Source organism: Alligator sinensis, unplaced genomic scaffold, assembly GCF_000455745.1.
Source record: "Alligator sinensis unplaced genomic scaffold, ASM45574v1 scaffold1081_1, whole genome shotgun sequence".
Classification (NCBI taxonomy): domain Eukaryota; kingdom Metazoa; phylum Chordata; order Crocodylia; family Alligatoridae; genus Alligator; species Alligator sinensis.
In genome coordinates, this window is record NW_005842921.1 from 45,057 (window position 1) to 66,911 (window position 21,855).

The window sequence follows — 21,855 nt, forward strand, 5'->3', positions numbered from 1 at the left end:
TACTCTTCCCTAGTAATATGACCGAGATTTCATGTGGCATAGATTCCTTTTTGCATTTCAACTGATTGAAAAGACTGCTGTCTAGCCAGGCTGGTCTCCTGTTAAACTTCCCATTCTTCCATTGCATTGGGATAGCTTGCTCCTAACCTTTCTTCTGGCAATTTTCCTGTCTTTAGCTACTCCTGCTCTCTCTCCACCTATTTCACAGCCTTGCAGAATATTTTAACTCTTTTCAAAATCATAGATCCATCAATGGGGACCAATCTTAGCAGCAGTTAGGGTGTAATGAGGTGTGGTGAGTATAGCAAGGTGCCACAAGTCAGAATCAGCCTTGCTCTGTGACTTCAGGGGGAACAGTTCTGTATTGGAAGAGAGCCAGTCTTGGGTTAAACAGCTTTTGGTAAAGCAGGAAATGGAAGGCAAGATGAAGATTTATCTGTCCCTGCTCTATGCAGCCATAATGATGGAAAAATTTCTCTCTCCATTGTGCCTCCCCAAAAACAAGGTGCATGTCTTATCTGGGGGAACATGGTATGCAAGAAAATATGGTAAATTTTTTCTTCACCGTCTCAGATACCTTTGTTGCACCTTCATCACATTCACCATCACAGTTTTCCTTTCAGTGGTGTCTTCTGTAAAGATCTTCTTACCTATATTTAGAGACTAAAAATGTCAGAGATATGCTTATCTTGGTTCATCTGCAGGTGGGCCATTCAGCAAGAACCATGTATCAAAGCTGACGAGCAAAGATTCTAAGGTGAAGCTGGATTTTGATCCTCAATTACCTGGGCCAGCTTCAAAAGCTTGCTAAATAAAGTTAGAAAATATAGAAATGTTCCTCGCAGGTTATTTCATCATGAATATTAATACGAACTCTATCAAATGTGATTATTGGGCATATCTTGCTTATTTTCAAGAAGAAATACCTATGTTTAATCATCCGTATAAGCTGCATCTGCACTAAACCAGATCCACCTGGTATAAAAACACTAAATTACTTGTGACCCAAAGATAACTATCTTACCTTGTCTTTCTGCTTGTCTTCTGAACTTTTGTCATGTATAACATTTTCTTGCCTGTTCAGCTAGGAACAGACATTACACATAAGCCAGTTTAAGTGATCAGAAACTGGTTTAAACCTGTAACAGAACAGATGCTCAGTGAACATAAATCAGCTTGAAAATGGCCGAAATCAGTTTGAGATAAACCTGATTGACTGTAGTAGCAGATGTAACTGATTTGGCTCAAACCGGTTTATGCAATGTCTGTCCCAGACCCCTTTCTGGTTTAAGATAAACCAGCTTCCCCCAGCATCCCAGCATACTCTCTGGGCTGGATGGGGCTCTCTGCTCCACAGCAGAACTGGCCCCCCCCCCCCCCCCCCCCGCCTGCGCCGTCGGCGGGGGCTCCGGTGGCTGCAGCTCTGGCAGAGACTGCAGGCTGCTCCCCGCCTCACTCCCTGCTAACCTTGAATTTCCCCCTCCCCTCTGCCTTTCTGAGAGGTGTCTGCGTATTAGCTAGCAGACCACATGCTGGCTACAGTCCGTGCGGTGGCAGATGGAACAAAGGCAGAAACAACAGATAGTTGGTAATGTCCCCCTGTTGTTTTCTTAATGGGGTAATAAACACTGAGTTAGGGGTGATAAACACTGTTATCAATTCCCTCCTGGGCTAATCAGAGCATCCTGCTGGGGCCACGCCTCTCCCATAGCTCAGTATTGTTGAGGAGAAGGGAGGGCTTCTCTAGTGCCCACCCGGTTTCTAGCCTAAGCCACTGCAGGCATGTGTCTGCATGTCTGGGATGTCTGTGTGGTTACAAGCTGATTTAGCCTTACCAGGTTAGACTAACCTGCAAAGATTGAATCAATCCAGGCTCAGGCTTTTTGAATGTCCGTCCCTAGCCTTTATATCCTTTGCCTCTTCCTCTCTTACCCAAACTCTGGTCGAGCAAATGTTATAACGTATTGCTGTTAAGCAGCTTAGGGTCTACTATAGGCTACCCCATGCCCTATGTTTCTGAAAGTGCCAGAACCTAATCAGAACAGCAGCAAGGCCCTACATGTTGCATATATTCAGGAAACATGGGTGATGTTGGGACCATATCATGCAAGTGTGTTCTCTTCAGGTGAGAAAGAACCAAAGACATACTTGTCTGTTAATTCCATACTGGTGGCAAGCATTGGCACAGCTACCTCCAAGTCAGTTTGCATCAGCAGAAGACAGTCCATTTACTTAACAAATGTCCTGATCTGCTGCACATACAAGCAGAGGTGAGGTGTACTAGCAAACGTGACAGCGAACCTTGTCTCAGGGGGGAAATCATCCTGGTTTTATGCACGTAAATGTGACAGGAACATATGTGGTGATAACAGACAAATAGCATGTTTACAGAATCACATCCCATAGCCCATCATTGAAACTGTTTCAGCCCTGCATTCCTCAAATGCAGTTAATAAGCTCTGAAGAGATGTTCTCAAAGTATTAAGCATATACTAAACACTCTTGAAGCATCCGAGGAGAACTCAGCAGACATCTGCATTCATCTTAGGATAGCCTGGATCTGGTAGGGATGTGGGAAATGTGTGATGGCAAAAGATCCATCCTCTCGAGGCCTGGGTTGGTCCTCAGGGACCTGGAAAGTGAAACACTGCAGGAGGCTGGTGAAGAAGAGGAAGAGCTCCATCCTGGCCAGCTGCTCTCCCAGACACATACGGCGACCTAGGAGAGCGGGAGTGAGGAAAAGAAGAGGAAGGTGGTGTTAGAGTATGGCAAAGCAACTGTAAGTTGAGACACTGAAAGGGGAGCTTCCTCATGGCATGACCACAGATTGGAGTGAAGTGAAGTAGAGAATCTGTCCACAGACTGTGTACAGAGGGATTTGGGTGAAATGCCTCTGTGGATTGCTTAACATTCCCTTTCCTTCGGTACCAGAAGATGCAGAGGAAAGCATGAACGCAGGACTTTGTCGGGGGAGGTTTTTTTGGTGAGGCTGCTCCAAAAAAGACTCAGAGAAGCAGGCCGTCTCCAAATAAAATGCAATTCCATCCTTGAACCAATTTCTTTGAAGTCAGCAACCAAAGAGCTCATTTTCTTGTGTGAGCAATCAGAGAAGGCAAAGCTAGGAACCTGGCAGTGAGAGGCAGGCACCAACAGAAAGCACAAAGGAGATGAGTCTGTGTGCTCAAGCAGTTATTCAAGGACTAAAATAAAACCTATTAAATAAAACAAATGAATTTGGCTTATAACTTAAAGGATAACACTTATGTCACCCTTGTACCCAGACAGTGTAAACTCTTCTGTAACATGGCCACAGGTGAGAATCTGCCAAATCAGACACGTGTCAGGCCTTTACCTTTGACAGGACCCCTTACTCCTCTCTGCAGCAGGAAAAGCTGGCTGCATGCCACAGCCCATGGCAGGGGCTGGGTCATAAGCAGCAGCCCAGTTGCCAAAAGGTTGCCAAGCCCTGCTCCAGGCAAGTTGCCCATATTTTGGGAGGGAACCAAGGCAGATGGACAGACAAGATGCCCACTTGCTGGCACTAGCAGAAGAGGCAGATCGTTCCCCTGGTCCAGTGACAGACCTCTGGACGGTCTCTCCCAGCTGTTCCAACCCACGGACTTACCTGCAGAGAAAGGCAGAAAGGCCTCTCGCTTCACAAACTGCCCATCTGCATCCAGGAAGTGCTCTGGGTAAAACTGGTGCGGCTTCTCCCAAAAGGTTTCATCCTTCAACACAGAGGACAAGTTGGTGATGATGACCGTATCCTAGGCAGCCCACAAACAGAAGAGATATGTAAGGACACAAGATATGCCACCCCAGAGCAGAGCGACATCTCTCTGTATTCAGTAGCCCACCTCCTGCCTCCGATTCTCAATTACCAGAGGCTCTCAACCAACCACCTCCCCTGTGGCTCCATGGGACAGGAGCCCCCAAAACATCACTCTGCTGTAACAAGGAAGAGCAGTGCATTCATTACAGGATAGGGCCACTGTGAACCACTTTCCAGAGTCCATACAAGCCCAGCACCAGAGCTGGAAGAAGACTGTGCAGGTCTCTCTGAGCAGCCAAAGGACACAGCCTGAGCTCCTTTCACCTTTGGAACAACAGTGGGAGGCCAGAGCTTCTGAAACAGCAGCCACAGAGCCAGGAACTCTCCCACATTCATTTAGGATATTCAGTATCCCATCTCCAGTAGTGGCCACTGTCCAGTCTTCAGAAGGAGGCAGAGAACACTTCTGATGCCCCTATAATAGTGCAGGGAAACAGGACGCTTTCTAGGCCGTGACGTTTGCTATGAAACTTTAAAACCAGATGCCCTTGTGGTTCGAGTCCTACCTAACGTCATCATATGAAGGGCATTTTTATCGTGGTCTACTGAGAGGCACGTTGTGAAAACTATCTGCATTCCCCAGCACCTCCAAAGCATGCTGTGAGATTGATTTTAGCACTACAGAAACAGTCCTAATTCACCAACTCAAACAATGCTGATTCTCATTTGACTGTGGGGAAAATCATGATCTCTCCCCAGTCTCAGGCTATAGACCTGAGCTAAAGGAACTAATTTTAAGGCCAGACTGGGAAGGTAGTCTTTTCACAATCTTGGCATCTCTAGCAAGGCTGCCAGCAAAGGAGCACAATTAGTGCCAGATGTTGCCACTTAGACCAGAACTGAGATATCCAGTGGCCTCTAAATAGCTATTGATAATCCATCCTGGATTTCAACTGGTGACCTGGGGAGTTTCTGCAGCCTATTCCAGGCAACCTGTGCACCTCACTTACCTCCACCTCCAATATGGGCCTGTGTTAGCTTCAAACCATTTTAGAGCTGCAAATTTTATAACTAGCTACTGACCATGTGATTCAGGGCCTAATACCACACCTCACTCTTCACAGAACTTTGGAGAGATTCCCATATGGACTACCTAGAGCAATAGGACATCAGTCTGAAAAGGGAAAGGAAGTTTGCCTTCTCCATCTGGCCACACAAACCTTAGGAATGAAGAATCCTTGAAGCTCAGTGTCCCGGTATGTCATGTGAGGCAGTCCAATGGGAACAATATCCCCATAACGCTGTATTTCATGGATCACAGCATTGGTGTAAGGCATGTTTGCTTGGTCCAGCATGTTGGGTGACCGATCCCTGCCAATCACTTTATCAATTTCCTCATGGACTTTCCCTGGAAAAGGATGTTTTACGTGGGCAAGGTATAAGGTATCTAATGGTGAGCATCAACCCTAGAGGAGCAGGAGGGTATGGTCTTCCTCTTGACTTCATATTCTGGGCCAGTAACTGTCTCTCTCTTTGTGCAGCACCTAGCACTTATGGGGAACAAGACTGAACTGAAACCTTTGGGAATAATTCTTATGTAATATATACTGCTACTACTAATACTAATTAATGTTTTGATCTGACAGTCCAGTCTTGTGTGAGCTGCAAGAGGTGTAGATGATGACCACTTTGGGCAGGGGTCTGCTAAGGAGGTGGAGTTTATCCAGACATGTAGGGGGATGCTGGTACAGGTTGAGAGAGAGGAGTCCTAAATACCTTCTGTAGACAGTGGTAGAAGAGGAATCAGAAGCTGCGGGTGGGAATAGGAGCTGCAGGGAATCATGCTCATCTTCAATTACTCAGGGCAATTTATATATTCATCCTCTATTAATTAAACCCAGGGAACAGTCTTGTACCTAGGAGATCTCTCACCTCATCCACACTGTTGGGCCCGAAATGCACAGGTGCCTCCAGCATTGGATTATTTAGGCAGATGAGCATTTAGCCTTAGGAAGGCACAGGGACCCTTAGAATGGAAAAGGCTACCAAGGAGCTGTGACAGTCCCAAAGTGCATTTGACATTGCAGTTTTTAAATTAAAGCTTTCCCTTCTCTTCCCCTGTCATGTGCCTTTGTGCTACTCATCTCAGCACTTCAAAATCTGTGGAACTCTCCCCCCTCGAGCCCTTCTCCATCACTGCTATGACCATTGCTACTGTTGCTTCACCTTTCTACAGCACAGTGAAGCAGATATTGAGAATTTCTCCATGGAAGGCACGGAGCAGAGGAAACAAACCACATCTCCCCCCCCTGCTTCTCACTTACTCTGAACCTCAGGGTGGAGAAGCATGTATAACACTGCCCAGCACAGAGTGGTGGTGGAGGTCTCAGTGCCAGCTGAAAACAGGTCAACAGCTACTAAACAAAGGTTTTCATAAGTGAAACTGGTCTCCACACCCTCCTTGGTCTGAAAGGAACAAAGAAGAGTGAGATCCAGCCAAAGAGTTTTGTTTGAGGCAGAAAATCATAGTTCTAGCTAAGAGATTGATTCATTTTCTCAGACTGGCAAATCAAGGTTTTAGCCAGGGGCGACACATAAGGGGTGCACGTGGGTGCACATTCACCCCCTGAGCGTGGCGGTGCACCCCCTGCAAAAAGGCACTGCTGACACTGTAGGCAGCACCTGTGGGCAGTTGCTGCTCGCCACCCCGCCGCCAACACCACCAGCAGCATCTGCGGGCAGTCAGCAATCCCTGCTGGATGCTGCTAACACTGCCAGTGGTGCCTGCAAATGGTCACTGACCCCTGGTTGGCGCTCACCACCTCTCCCCCTGCCGCTGACAGTGCTGTTGGCGTCTGGGGGAGTTCCTCGCTCACCACCGCTGTGCTCCCGCCACTGCCAGAGCAGTCGTGCCTCCCCAGCCACTGGGGGGCACACGTCATTCATGGTTTTAGCAAAGCTGACTGAAATACAAGCGGTTGCACGCATACAATAAATACACAGTAGTAACTCTATAGTTATGTATTTCTGAAGGTCATCAGTTATTCCCCATACCCAGGCAACATGGATCTCCAAGTTGATATCCAGGATTACATTCAGGACCATCTGTCTGAAAATAGTGGCTCTTACCATCTGAACTAAAGCAAAATCTACCACTGGCTGCTGTAGTATTCAAGCTTCTACAGCCTACAGTGGGTAACATGACTGTTCATACTCTATGGAATCTGAAATTCTGTCATAAAGCAGGGTGCATGTACTAAACACTCTAAGATAGCATCGAGTATTAACAAGTCTGCATGTCTGTGGAATACAGTATGTCCCTGCTTTGCACAAAGCAGGGGAATTGGTAAATACTTGGCCAATTAACTAACTGAAGCCCTGCAAATTCACTGCTTTGGCAATTAAATTCACTTAAATCACTAGAAGATTAAGATAACCCAAACTAGACTTTATCAGCACAATGCTAATAATTCAGCACCTAAACAAAAATGGAAAGAAGCATAAGAAAGCACAAGGAATATGTTTTCTTAATAAGCTCTCTTCCTACTTTCCTTCTAGGCTCACAGAGGGAAACAGAACATAGCTGTAGTAGCAGATCCATCTATTTTAATGTTTTTTTCCCCAAAGTACATACATTTATAATTTAAGCAAAGGACTGGAAATGGAAGAGGCCTTTGAACCAGAAGCCTCTGAAAAGCAGTTTTCCAATGATCTTCAGAAAGTGTCAATAAGATAAGACAGGGCTGTTCAGCTTCTAAGTGGCTAGAGACCACACCCCAAATGGTTTGCAATAATACAAGCCACAGGTCCCTAAGGCCACTGCTAGACATGTATATCCATAGCCTATATCAACACCTGTGCCTGTTTTGTACAGATCCACAAATGGGGGTTTTTTGCACATGTGTACCTCAGGGGCTCTACTACTTCTTGCCATGCCTTAGCAATCCTTGATGTTTCCTCCCATTGTCTACCCTCAGTTTCTCTCAGCTGCTTTGGAATCATTGAGGTTTCAGAGCTATGGCTAAACAGATATAAAAATGGATTGATTGGATTTTTGGCATGGAGTGTTTTTCCAACTAGGTATAGTCAGCAACCTGTAGTTAGCATTTCTCCTGGGACTTATATAAAGAAGATAAAACCTATTATGTACCTAGTTGGTTTACATCAGTGCTGTTCCACAAGTGAGAGAGCTAAGGATGAGATACAGCATCCACTGGAATTAATGGGGGTTCTTTTCACCAACTTCACTGGATACTGTATGAAATCTTCAGTACAAAATGGAATCTCCTAGTACCAGCACATCCTCCAAGTGATTTCTGAGCATGAACTCACTAAGCTAAGAGTCTCAGATGCACAACAATCACTACCTTCTCAGCGTTAATACAATCACAGAGGTTCTCCAGGTGGAATCTAGTCTGTATACCAGAACCTCTGAAATATACATTCTGCAAGTTCATATTAAAGAAAAGAGTAGGTTGGCATCCTACCATATTACTTTGTTATTCAGACTTGAGCCACTTGATCCATGTACTAGTGATAAGTGAACATCAAAAGAGAAATGAGTTATTCACTGTACAACGTTGCTTGTAACATTTGCAGATTGCTTCATACACAAGAGCATATGAGTTGCTTTATATATGAAAGGAACCAATAGAGATTGTTCCTTTACTAGTGTATTCACCAAGCACAAAACTATACATTCAAAGAGGTCCTGTTGGTTTCCTACCTTCTCCACCTCTTGTAGAAATGCATCAGTAAAGTCTTTGATATGGGTAGACTCCCAGGTCTCTTTGTGCTTGTTCAAAATCTCATCCACTAAGCTCACGGAGGCCCTTTGGTATTGAAACACCTTTTGTGGCACTCCAGGGATGCGTAGCAAAAAAGGCACTTCATTAAGGAGCTAGAATACCAAAGTGAGCGAGACAAAGGGTTAATAGAACACGTCTGGTTGCTCAATCATTAGTAGCTTCTCACTGAGTAAATTATCCTTGCTGGTTTACCTGGGGCAAGAATCCAGTCTCTTCCTTCATGGCCTGTTGAAAGATTTCCACAAGCCTCTGAAATTTCTCATCATCATAGTCAAAGCGTTCACCAAAGGTAAGAGAGTAGATCACATTGGAAACTGCCTTCTTTATAAGCTGTTTATAGGCTGTTTAAATTCGCTGATGACACCAAAATTTGGGGGGAGGTGAGCACGCTAGCAGGGAGAGAGAGATTGCAGAAGGATCCGGATAGGTTACAGGGGTGGGCAGACAGGAACAGGATGCGTTTCAATACGGACAAGTGCAGGGTGCTGCACTTGGGTAGTAGGAACCAGCAGCACACTTATACGATGGGGAGCTCCCTACTTGAGAGCACGGAGGCGGAAAGGGATCTTGGTGTCATTATTGACTCCAAGATGAACATGGGCCGACAATGCGAGGTCATGGTTGGCAGGGCTAACCGGACCTTGTCGTGCATCCACAGGTGCATCTCGAGTAGAGCCAGGGAGGTGATCCTCCCCCTCTATGCGACGCTGGTCAGGCCGCAGCTGGAGTATTGTGTCCAGTTCTGTGCGCCCCATTTCAGGAGGGATGTGGACAACATGGAGAGGGTCCAGAGGAGGGCCACCCGCATGATCCGGGGACAACAGGGCAGACCCTACAGTGAGAGACTGCGGGACTTGAACCTATTCAGCCTCCACAAGAGAAGGCTGAGGGGGGACCTGGTGACCGTCTATAAACTCACTAGGGTGAACCAGAAGGGTTTGGGGGAGACGCTGTTTCCCCTAGCCCCTGCTGGCATAACAAGGAATAATGGGCACAAGTTGATGGAGAGGAGGTACAGATTGGACATCCGAAAAAACTACTTCACAGTCAGGGCGGCTAGGAGCTGGAACCAACTTCCAAGGGAGGTGGTGCTGGCCCCTACCCTGGGGATCTTTAAGAAGAGGCTGGATACTTACCTGGCTGGACTCATTTGAGTCCCGTTTTTGTTTTTAGGGTGAGTGGTTTTGTTTGTGTTTTTTGGGTTGTTCTCCCGCCCTGGCGGGGGGTCGGGCTAGAAGATCTATTAGGTCCCTTCCGACCCTGAAACTATGAAACTATGAAAAAAAAGTGGATCAAAAGGGTGACCTAAAAAAAAGAAATTATGACATAATTTTCAATCCCAAATGGATATTCTGTGAAAATAATGCCAGGACGTAGACCAGAGCTGGCTACATCATGAATGACACATGCCCCCAATGGTTGGGGGGCACAGCGGTGGTGGGAGCATGGCGGCGTAAGTGGGGGAGCTCCCGCAGATGCCGCTGGCAGTGGCGGGGCGGGGGGGGGGCGGCCCCGGCAGGTGCTGACCAAGGGTCAGCGACCACCTGCAGCGGCTGCTGGCAGCAGCAGCCAGCAGGGATCACAGACCACCCGCAGATGCCACCGGCAGTGTCAGCGGCGAGCGGTGACTGCCCACAGGCACCACAGGGGGTGCACGTGCACCCCCTACGCATCGCCCCTGGGCTACGTGATAGTGCTAGGTGCGTGATCATTATCTTTTTGGTGCCCAAAGCATTCTAATATCTTTATGGATAGAAGGCAACATACAGAAATTAGAATGTCTTCCTTCCGAAATTATTTCCTTATACATGACTTATCTAAATCCAATTCCCCATCTCCCTGGATGAGACAAACCTTCTTTACAGCTGAATGCAGAGCACAGAAATCCAGCTTCTTGAGAAATCTGGTTCTCCAAAGATTTCTTTCCCATCCCAAAGTTCTTCAAGGTGGAGAGTGCAAATCTCCTTTGTTCTCTCCAGGCAGGACCGTACCTTGAGATTATTAACCCTGAAAGACAATTATTTAGCAGGATATATAAGGAGCTCTATGAACTATATCAGACAAAATTCACTGACAAGTAACAAAATTGGGCTTAGAGAACTGACTTGGGAGGAAAGATGAAAGCAGAAGAATATGCATAGCTTGACAAATGAAAGGGACTTATGGTTTCAACCTTCCCCTGTGTAGCTGGTTAAGAGGAGGAATTAATCTGAAAGGCACAAAGTGTACCTGGAAGCAATGATATGTAATACAACTTGGAAAAAAATCTGGGGTCGTTTCCTCAACTTATATAAATTGATGTGATCAATGGTGTTTTGCCAGTATACCAGATTTGAGGGTATGAGCCTCAGGTCAGAAAACATTTCCTAAGGATTAAACTGTTGGATAGAACCGCTGGAGATGGTATTGTAGGAAACACTTTTGCCTTGGCTAGAGTGTGGGAGAGGGAAAGGATGGTTTCTCTCAGTCAAAAGTTTGGACTAGATGACCTCTGGAGGTACCCTCCAAACCTTCTTGTCTCTGTTTCTTTGACAAGTTGTGACTAAAGGTTTCTCAGCTCCAATTTTATATTGTGGAAGGATGTTATGGAAGGAATTTGTGATAATCCAAGATGGTACCAGACTAACAAGCCTCCCTTTCAGACTCTATTTCTTTCTACTCTCCCACATATTCACTGTCAGTTCCAGGAGATTCCTTGTAAAATATATATTTCTTTACAAACTGACAAAGCAACATACAGAACATGAGAAACATGAATGAAATAGAAATCCACCAGTTCTGATTATGGGTGACAAGGGGTACAAGTAACCCTGAAAATCTTACTTAACATTACAGAACAGCCACTTCCTATTATACCCAGTAGCAGTTCAATCTGCTCACTAAAGCCAAGAGAAGGGGAGGAAACTATGAGGCAGTGGTAGAGTCAGGTTCCAGCACAAGAAGCGTAAGTAAAGGGACAAGAAAAGAATGCAGCATACTGCCCAATTCCCCTCCAATTTACAAGCCCGTCATCTCTGAACTACTGTCAGAAACTGATGTTAGTTTTCACGGCACTTGCCTTCACAGCGCTTGTTATAACCTAGGTGCTCATATCTAGGAAAATAAGGTCGGTCAGCAAAGTCCTCTGCTTTCTGGACCAGTGCATCCTTCACTGCCTCGTACCCGTTCAACACCACCACGTTAGTCCAGAAGTACTGAAGACTAAAAACATTCCCAAACTTCTTACTCAGCTGTCAAGAGAAAAAGAAAAAAGAAAAGCTGTTGATTTCTATGGCTGAAAACCAGGACGTGCTTTGTTTTTTTTTAGAGTGTGATGCTAAAATGTATCTAAGAGTTTTGGAGGATTTTGACTGATCTCATAAGGTGCCTTCCAGTCCTAAACTTCTGTGAATCTGTAAAATTATCACAAATTATCTTTATCACAAAGAACTTTAGTGATCAACTAATGATACAAATATTTCTGCAGAGCAACAACTCATGGCAACTTACCACAGCACCTTTCACAGGCAGTGGAAAAAAACAACCATTATTAGCTGAAAGTGTAATTTAGAAGAATTTAAGTTAGCAGAACAAAACTACACCCAAGGTAAAATTTGGCCAGCAATCTCAAAAACACCCTTGTGATTTTGAATGAGTACAAGAAGTTAGGACTCCTCTGGCATCTTCAAAGATGGCCCATGGAACAGCTCAAACACAGGTGACCTGAGTAGCTAGTTAACCTGGAGTTGTTTATGTGTTTCCATTATGAGAAATTGCTTGCACAAGGTTCATAATCCTGTCACAGCATGGATCCGGGGAGTAGGAGGGGAGCAGTTTCTTTTCCACCTTCACTGATGTGGTTGGCCTTTTATTGCTAAATATACAGTGAGATGGCTCACCTCTAGATATAAGAAGGAATTTAAAATGTGATACAGTTCTCCTATGAACACCAGAGCAGAAGGCAATGATCTTTAGACCAAAGGAAACTATTACCAATTGTGATTCCAAGTGTTAATGTTGATTAGGTACTTAAACCAGAACATCATTGTAAAAAGGAGGATCCTATAGCTAGAAAGGAAGCAAGAAGGTCCTGGACCTTAGGTCCAGAATTTCAGGCCAGGACCTGAATGGCTCTGTGGAGTTGGATGCACCCAAAGATTGTTTGGTGCATATTACCTGCTGAGTTGCAAAGCCCTTTTTATCCACCAGCTACCCTGATCCTGGCTCGGCTGTGCGCCAATCCAGTTCCATTTCCCTAGAACAGGGGTGCTCAACATTTTTGACTTGTGGGCCAGATGGGCAGCACTTACATCTGCAGGCTGGATCCAGCCGATGGGCCTAATCTGAGGCATGGCAGGGCCTGATTCAGCCATGTGAAGGGGACAGGGGGCATGGCCCAACCTCAATCCAGTTGCATGGGGTGAAGGGGTGTGGTCCAGCCCCAATATGGGCCCTGATATGGCTGTGGGCTGTCAGGGCCCACAATATGGGCCCTGACAGCGGGGGAGGGGTGGCAGTATGAATGACCTCCACAACCAAATTTCCTGACTCTCAGGGAATCCTGTGGCATGGATGCCATGGCTCTGTGGCCCAGGGGTTGAGTAACCTTGACCTAGAAGTGAGATTACCCTGGCAGCTCAAAATTCAAAATTGCAGCAGATACCAATGGCCCCCAAGGGTCATCACAGCAACTGGAGGAAGCAGGGCACAGAGACACCCTGTCCACGCCTTCCAGCTGTTAGAAAGGGGTGGTACAGCAGTTACTATGTAGCTGATCATCATCAGATGAGAAGAGGGTTCCGCCACCCATGTATTAAAATGAACTTGCTGTGTTTGGCTACACCAGCTTTTGGCTACTTTGTCCCATTTCAACGGTACCAGGATTTCTCAGCTCTTATCCAGGAAATTGAGGGTTGTAAATATAAGTGTGAAAGGGGTACACTCCTCTGGGACCAAAGTATTGTGGGCAGGGGGAATAAATCCATTCTCTGGGTACGAGCATGGAAAATACAAACCCACAATTTACCACCACCCATTTTCTATGCCATCTACTCCCATAGCTGCCTAGCTGTTAAGGAACAGCACTCCTGCCTCACCAGAGTGGTATCACTGAACAAGGGGACGATGACCCACCTCTGGAAGGCGATGACACAGCTACTTCTGTGGTAACGCCGAGTGCTCACCTCCGTAGCAGATAGGTATTGTTTAACTAGGACTGAATTCAAAGAGTAAATCAAAGATTTAAAAAAAAAATAGACAAGCCAAGGAATGATGAAAGATTAAATGAGCTGTGTCAACTGACCAAATATCCAAGCTATGGAAACAGAACCACTGCCTGCAAACATTTGAAAGGTGATAAGGGGAATCATTTTATGGGTGCTGGAGTAAGGAAATGGGTCTAAAAATAGGTAATGTAGTCTCTGAACATCAAGGAACCAATTTGGGCCTGTCTACACAAGTCAGAGGTGAATACACAGAGCTAGGTACTCCACAGTAACTCCCTGCATGGACTGCATGTGAGACCTATTAAAGGTATCTCACTGCACTGCCTCATACTTTTCATGCACTAAGAGGGTCCACACAGGGAGTTAGTTCAGAATAGCCAGCACTGCAAATTCCCACCCTAGCTTACTGAACATTGACATCCTCCCATAGCTAAGCTTATAGACAGGGGTGCCAGCCCACAGGTGAACTGGTGAAAACCTCATTGCCAGTCATTACGACTGGATAAAGCCCTCAGGAATATACTTAAAAAGAGGTGGCAGGGTGATAGGATAAAATGCCATTTCTATTTCTACTTCCTGCTTTTCTCCAAGTAATAGAAGCTGTTTTCATTTCTGCTTATGAGACAGAAATGGGGCCAAAAAATGGGTAGGATGGTCCAACTAAAAAAGTGCTCTAAAAAGCAGTCTCTAGTCAACACTTCAGTGACAAGGATTGTTATAATCTGATTTGATCCTGAAACACAAATGGCTTTTCCTACTCTCTGGCAAAAAAATCCATGATCCAAGGTCAATTTCTCCACTTGGAAACATGACTGCAATGGTGCCAAACTAGAACAGGGCCTGTAGAGTTTGCAGGTTCAACCACAAGACAAAGCAAGATGTATTTGCTTTAAGATGCAACATATTTTCCTTAAAAGAAAAATGGAAGCGTACACTTGCTGAATAATTAACGTTGCTACAGCAAGCAAGATATTTAAAGCTGTATAGATGGAGCCCCCAACTGTTTCAACTTTGCTGAGACTTTCAAATGCTTCCAGTACTATAAGGCTAGTTTACAGATTATGCTATTCAACAGCCAAATCTCCAAATCAGAAACATCTGTCCAGGGAAAAAAGTTTTCCTATATAGTAAGCTTTCTTTAGCCCTGAATTCTCAACTTTTTCAGGCTCAAGGCACCCAGCCTTAAACTCAAGGAACTTCTTGGAAAATGCCAGCACTTAGTTTTCACTATTTTTTTGACTATGGAAAAATAATACAGGATTTTTTTCTGTTGCAAAGAGCTCATCAAGACCACAACAGGTCAGAATGTTTTTAAGACTACGGATTCCTCTGAAATCTCTGGGTTTATCTTGTGAATTATGTTGGCATACCTAGCAGTGTTGCACCCCATAGCACACCTGAAAGGATCTCAAAGGACCCCGTGGTGGCATCCTGGTTGAGAATCAGTGCTCTAGCCCTTTTCATCCCAAGGGATCTCAAAGTGCTACAGAGATGGTACTTCTTCACCAGCCATCTTAGGGGCAGAATCCTGCAGCATTTTGACAGTATAATATGAAAGATCAACCAAAGTGAGCTCTTGCTCATAAGCACTTATGCACCTCTGATTCAGTTAGTCTATGAGATGCACTTCTATCCTGACTTTTGCATGAGGGGCATACAAAAAGTCAGGCTTGGTTTATATTGCATCTCCCAAAAAAACTACACAAAGAATTGAAATAGGCTGCGAGTAGGGGTATGCATGTCCACATACACACAAACACAGTCTCTGCTCCTGTGCACACAGATCTTAGCTAAACGTTAGTCTGGACTTTGGAGTAGAACGTCGCCCTCTGGACTGAGGCAACTGCAGCCCCAAATAAGGTTTCAGGACTAATGGGGCAATGTTGAACCCTCCCCCCTACAGGGATCATATTACTGTGTTGACAAAGATTTGTGCATGGGAAATAACCTTTCTAGGATTCCCAAACCAGGACCAGCTTCACTCTGGGAAAGGCAGCAGCCCCACTAGCATTTACCTGGTTGAAGCAGAGGTGAGGGTTGTAGAAATTGACCTGCAGGATGGTCCCAAGGAATGGCAAAGAGGTTGGCCCAGGTGGGTAGCGACTCCAGCTTCTACTGCGCTTTATGAAAACAAATAGCAGAGCAAAGACTGTGAGGGAGAAGCCCAGTGTGAGTAAACTGCTCCAGTAGGATGCAAGCTGGGACCAAAGCCGGAAAAGACGCTCCATGATCTCTTTCCTTTCCCCCCCTTCACCTTGTACTCTTTGCTGCTTCCTCCTTTGCTTGTCTGCCTCCCCTCTATTATCTCACTTTCTTTCACTCATTCCCTTTCTGTTGCTTTCTCTCTCTGAGTTTTTATTTGTCTGTCCTTCTCTACTCTTTTCCCTTCTGACACCCTCCCCTTTTCCTGGTATAAAGCCTGGCTCCCATTTCTCTCTAGCCCCTCCTCTGCTGTGATGATACAAATCTATGGAGGGGAGTGGTAATCTGGGAGGGCCTGGCTTCTGTAAAAGGGAAACAGGCTCCCTTCGCTATACCCCAGGTTTCTGTTATGTCCTGCTGTTCTGTTAAGCATGCGCAGCAGGAACAAGGTTTGGAAGAGCCTGGAAGCTGTCAGCTTAACTAACCAATATTCTAATTTCCCCCATCATTTTTCCAGCAGCCTGATTAACACAATTAACATACATTAATCAGAGGTTTCTTGCAACATTTCCACATAGCCAGTCCTACACCTGCTGCTTACTAGGTTGGCAAAGAGCTGTGGAAGATTGGACTTTCTTGCATGGAAAAGTTTGCAGCCCCTAGTACCTGAAGCAGATGCCATCAACTGTCATCTATGGTAGCGCTGTAGTGATCACTGGTTGCAGTGATGGACAGAATAACGATATGTAACCAACTTGTTGAGACAGATGCATAACTTAGGTTGGGGATAGCTTTAATGTTCAACCAGGCATGAATGAGAAGAATTAAACTATTTTTACTATGGAACAGTAAGCAAGTTGCTGCAAACCTTTTGTCTCTAACTAGCTCCATTTTAACTCCAGGACCATCTCCCAATTCCCCCCTTTCTCAGTCTCCTATGTTAAGAGAGCATCTCTAGATTGTAACTACAAGCACCATGAGTAACCTGATTTTCCTGAGTCTTGGAATGAGTTGCATAAACTGTTTAACCAAATCCATTTTCATTTACTGGCTCATGTTTTACACTGAACTTAAAAGTAAAGCCAGCTATTAACACTGACAAGCACAGGGCAGTTTTCTAAAGGAACTAGGGACTTTGAGTGCCTCAGGGCTTGATGGCTCAGCTTGAGATCAGGGTTTTCCAGACTCTGACCATTTTCTGAAAAGACATGAAAGGCCTGAATTTATCTCAACCAGCTGTGAGCACCTGAAACCAGGGGAAAGTCATAAACCACTTCTGAAGACTTTGGCCAAAATAATAAGAATCGGTCTGGTCTTCAAAATCTTGCAAGAAAACAAAGAACCCATGAAGACAGAGAAATAATTTGCCAGCCCCAGGTTGCACACCAAGAGCAACAAAAAAATCAGACCAAAGTGACTGACATGGAGATAATGCTGACACATAACCAACTTGTTGAGACCAAATGCATCACTTCTGTTAGGGGTAGCTGAATGTTCATCACATGGCTTTAATGCTCTAATTCTAGGGTGACCAGTACTGCCATTCTTTCCAGAAGAACAGCAGTTCAGGCACTGATGGGAAGTCCAGCCTACTGAGGTAATTGTAGTTGAAGGACTGAGGACTGTATTTTCAGGACCCAACCTTAGGACACAGGAGTTACACGACTCCACCAGAGGGAGAGAAGATACCTGGCAGACCTAAGATTGAAGAAGAGAGCACTGAAAGAAACTGGGAGGAGTTAAAGGTACAGTTAGCCTGGGAAAATATGGTAGGAAGAAAATAAGAAACAAACAGACTTCTGTTGCACAGCTGTATAACTATCTATTATCAGCCCAGAGGAGTTTTCCATCTGTTGACTCCTCTGTGAAATCCTATGAAACATGAAATTTAATTTCTACCCAGGCAAACTTTTACAATCTTTTCTCCAATGCCTGATGAAGGGTGTTTATGCCCAAAAGCTTGCAATTAAAGAATTTTTTTTGCAAAAATCTTGTTGGTTTAATAATAGATATCATCTCTACTATGAGTCCTGATTGCCTTTTCCTCTAGACCAACGTGACTACAACCTGGATACCTATTATCAGCAGCAGCATTATCATCATCATCATCATCATGTTGTACAGCTAGAGTGACACCTTACATTTAGATGCTACTGGAATACAGGAAATAAAACATGCACATGAGGATTCTTGTTGCTTTTCAAATAAAGAGGATAAAATATGTGATAAGGCTGTCTCATGACAAGGTGAGGGAGTCCAGATCCAGGGGTCCATGGGCTAGATCCAGTCGATGGGCCATACATTGCCACGGCATAACATATTCAGACCTGTAGAACTGTAAGGAATGAACTACAGACAGTTTCCTTGTTTACCAGCTCTTCCATGTTGACTAGTAAGCAGCACCATATCTAGACTCCTGGCGGCCCCGGGCAAAGTATTGGGCCCCACTTCACCAGAGAGAATGATAATAATAATCGGACAATGGAAAAAAAAAATTACCATTTTCAGGCCCCCTTTCTGTCTGGACCTCAGGCAGCCACCTGGTTTGCCCATGGCTGTGTCAAGCTCTGCTAGTAAGCAGGGCAGGGCAGGGCAGAGCAAGGGGTTACAACTGTCTTGTAACTATAAGAAACCGACACATGCAGAGAGTAAATATGTAGGGGATGTCAGTTTTCCAGTTGGCATCTGAAAGTAGCAGAGGAGGAACATGTGATAGCAGCACGCCACTGGTTCTCAGTCTCCCTGTCACAAACCTGTAACTTCTGTAATAACAGCCTGGGGCACTTATTTCCCCTCATACCCAACGAGGCCAGGTCTGAGAGAGAGCTTTGCTGGAGAAGAGAGAAAAGCGAGGAGTTTGCACGGAGCTTTAGTGTCCAATATATGTTGTGTGAATGAGACTGGACTCATCTCCACTGTCCTCAGCTGTGGATTCGTCTCTGCAAACACTATCGCACTCTAGGTGGGCAGACTGACACACCCACCAGAATGCTTGTCATTGGCACAAAAGAAACATTTCTGTAGAAATAATTCTTATAATCCCCATTACTGCTTCTCATCCCCTCCTGGACTGCAAAATTGCTTGCACATGAGATTTCAATACTTATTGTTATTACAGAGATGCCCGATAGAGGATTTACATCCACACCAGCATCCCAGGGCCCTACTGAATGACCAGAGCAACTCTACCTGAGAAATCAGGACAGACTGTCATTTCGTAACTGTCCCTACCTCTCTTTTTCCAACCCTGATAGCTGGGCTTCTGTCTTCCACAGCTCAAGATCACCTTGCTTTTCCTCACATATTCTTTTTCATTCTTCACTATCCTCCATTAAGGAAGCCATGCTGCTCTTTGAGTAAAGCCAACTGCAGCAGATGGTCACCCTGGCTTAAGTCCACTTTGAGAAAAGAACATGGAAAATGTTGCAGAGTAAATGAGACCTGTTAGGAACTAAGGTGAATCAATTTTTGTAAAGAGAACTGAGGACAAAGTAAGAAGCCCTTCATTGTAAGGCACCAGCTCCAGCATGGTCCTATATCAAGAAGCATAGTTAAATCAAAAAAATTAGATATGGAGCCTATTCTAACTAGATACCTTGCTCAAAAAGCAGCCCTGGGCTGTAGTGACCCTGTGTTGTTACCACCTAACAGTTCCTTGATTGTATGCAACAATAAATTGGTGTTTTCACACCAGCTTCCAGCAAGACATCTGCCTATTTTACCAAAATGAAACTCATATTCACAGGTACTGCCACAATTGGTAATGACCGTCTCCCCTTTTGGCAACCACAGGAAGAAAAGCTAGGTTCCTGAACCCCCTCCCAGACTTGCAGAGATGGTCTCCCCAGACTGGCATAAGGTGCCTGGGGAAATCCTTCATTTCCACCACCCATCCTCTATCCATTCTGCAGACAGATAAATTTAAATCTGAAAAAGGGCTGCCAATACTGCTTTTTTCATTAAAGAACACTGGTCAAAGTAGTAATTTAGAGGTCTAGTGTTGTTGGCTTAGAAATGATATTTAAAGGCCTGTTTTTTAGGAATTGGTTTATAGGTATAGATATATGTATTATAAAGTGTCAAGATGGGCAGCAGGGGTTAATTTGATTTCTAAAGAGCTTGGGACAGGCACACACAGCTTGTCATGGCCCTGGAAGTAGCTGGGCTGCCTAGCACAACAAGGCCAATGGATGGACACAGCATGAGAATAAAGGGGGGCATACCATAACCCAAGATCCTTCAAGGCAGATAGGTTGTCTAACACAACAAGGACACAGTCTAGGAAACAGCCTGGGAAGCAAAGGAAGTATGTACCATACTGTCCCATAACAAAAGCTTAAGTGCCACCAGCAACAAGGCCCCTGAAAGCAAGGGGGCCCAAGTCCCGGTTTTGGGGGAACCGACCAAACTAGGAGAAGGCTCAGAAGGCTACATGGATGTGTGACCACAGAGACAACTAAACAGAGATAGCCACAGATGAAGAGTCATCAAGGGGGAAGGAAAATACAAAAGCAGAGACTTGAGATTAAAAAAGGGTCCCTCCTTGTTTTGCTTCCTGAGAGGGGTTCCCATCTCTGTCCTCCCAAGAAGGGTCCCCAAGGCCACCATGGACCAAGGGTTTACTGATAGCCCATCTCATGCACCCCACTGGAGGGGGGCTGTAGGCCTCGGCATCCCACCTTCAGACTGCTGACACTTAAGAGCGAGAGCCTCAGAGTGAAGCCTGCATCCTAACCAGATGTACTTTGACTCTGATGACAGCCCTAGGATTGGTAAATATAGAATTGTTTGTATTGTTCTTTTCTTTTGTTTTTTACTCTGTATCAAGACTGCTACCACCACCAGCGGCCTCTTCATGGAGCTCAATCTCTAGGGCAGCTAGTCTGGCTGTTAGTTTTCCCTTCTCCCCATTCTTGATCAAATAGATGGGGGTCTCCATTTCCTGAGTCAGAGAGCTACTCACTTCTTCCTCCACATACATGGCACAATCTGTCAGAAGGAGTAAAAGGGAGGAGCTGTATAAGGAGAAACACTTTCCACTTCTCCAAGAAAGGAAGCCACCTAGCTACCTTGAGACTCTTGCCAGATGTTTGAGTCAAAGGCTCAGCCTTACAAACAACTCCTCAGATAAGGCAGAAATTGACTTCCAGGTTCAAATGCAAACAAGGCTAGATGGGCAGGTCTGTACTGCTCCTGAAATATAGCGAATTGTTTTGTCCCTTATGGGGACAAGCTGATTGAGTAGCCTGGGATCACTGGTGTACAATGCACTCAGGCAAGACTCCTAATACATGCCCAAGCATACCTCCTGCTCAGGGACAAAGAGGAGAAACTGGAGGGCTACTAGAGCTGGCTACTGTGGCTGTACACTGCCTGCAGAGTCCCTTACATAAGGGGATGAACACCTTTGCAAAGCAGAGAAGAGATGAGGATCTATTACTATCTTTGCTAATCAGCCTCAACTGACTTGCCCTACTTTGCTGAGTGCCTTGAAGTCCAAAAAGCCTGAGTCCAAATGACAAGGTAGAAAAAAAGGTCCAGATTCTTCTCTGTGACATTTGCTTCTTTTCTGTCCTGAAGCTGAGGTTCTTCCTCCTGCCAAAATGGATGGAATTACAGAAGCACCTCTCTCATTAAAGGACTAGCTTTTCACCTTGATCCCCAGACCACATGGCCCATTTGTTGGTGGGCAGACCCGACTGTCTACATACCTAGTGTTGGTCACAGAAAAGGTCCGCTTCAATTAATGCCTGTGGTTGACGCAGAATTATCCAATTTGCTGTTACAGTTTAACAGCAATAAGGATCCCATTATGTGATAATGTCAAGTCATTTCCATGCAATAACCCCACAATGCTCCTTTATCTAACTATTAGCACCTTCCATACAAATGACAGCAGCTAGCAGAGTTACCTAGAAGCAAAGGGAAA

At 45.2% G+C, this 21,855-nt stretch overlaps 1 protein-coding gene and 1 long non-coding RNA gene across 2 annotated transcripts; one reads left to right on the forward strand and one right to left on the reverse strand.

The window, feature by feature from the left end:
* Positions 1–1,465: 1,465 nt before the first annotated feature.
* Positions 1,466–16,319, reverse strand: LOC102370106 (cytochrome P450 2D17). Its single transcript, XM_025192424.1, has 10 exons — positions 15,800–16,319; positions 11,639–11,810; positions 10,444–10,587; positions 9,954–9,968; positions 8,773–8,921; positions 8,499–8,672; positions 6,097–6,238; positions 4,993–5,180; positions 3,626–3,767; positions 1,466–2,718 (listed from the first exon to the last, which is right to left on the reverse strand). Exons 1-10 carry the CDS (start codon positions 16,010–16,012, stop codon positions 2,540–2,542), a joined length of 1,518 nt encoding a protein of 505 aa, XP_025048209.1. The 5' UTR covers positions 16,013–16,319; the 3' UTR covers positions 1,466–2,539.
* LOC112548098 lies at positions 15,756–18,319 on the forward strand. Its single transcript, XR_003091896.1, has 3 exons — positions 15,756–15,876; positions 17,561–17,671; positions 17,977–18,319. It is a non-coding gene; the product is annotated as an uncharacterized LOC112548098 (long non-coding RNA).
* Positions 18,320–21,855: the final 3,536 nt, after the last annotated feature.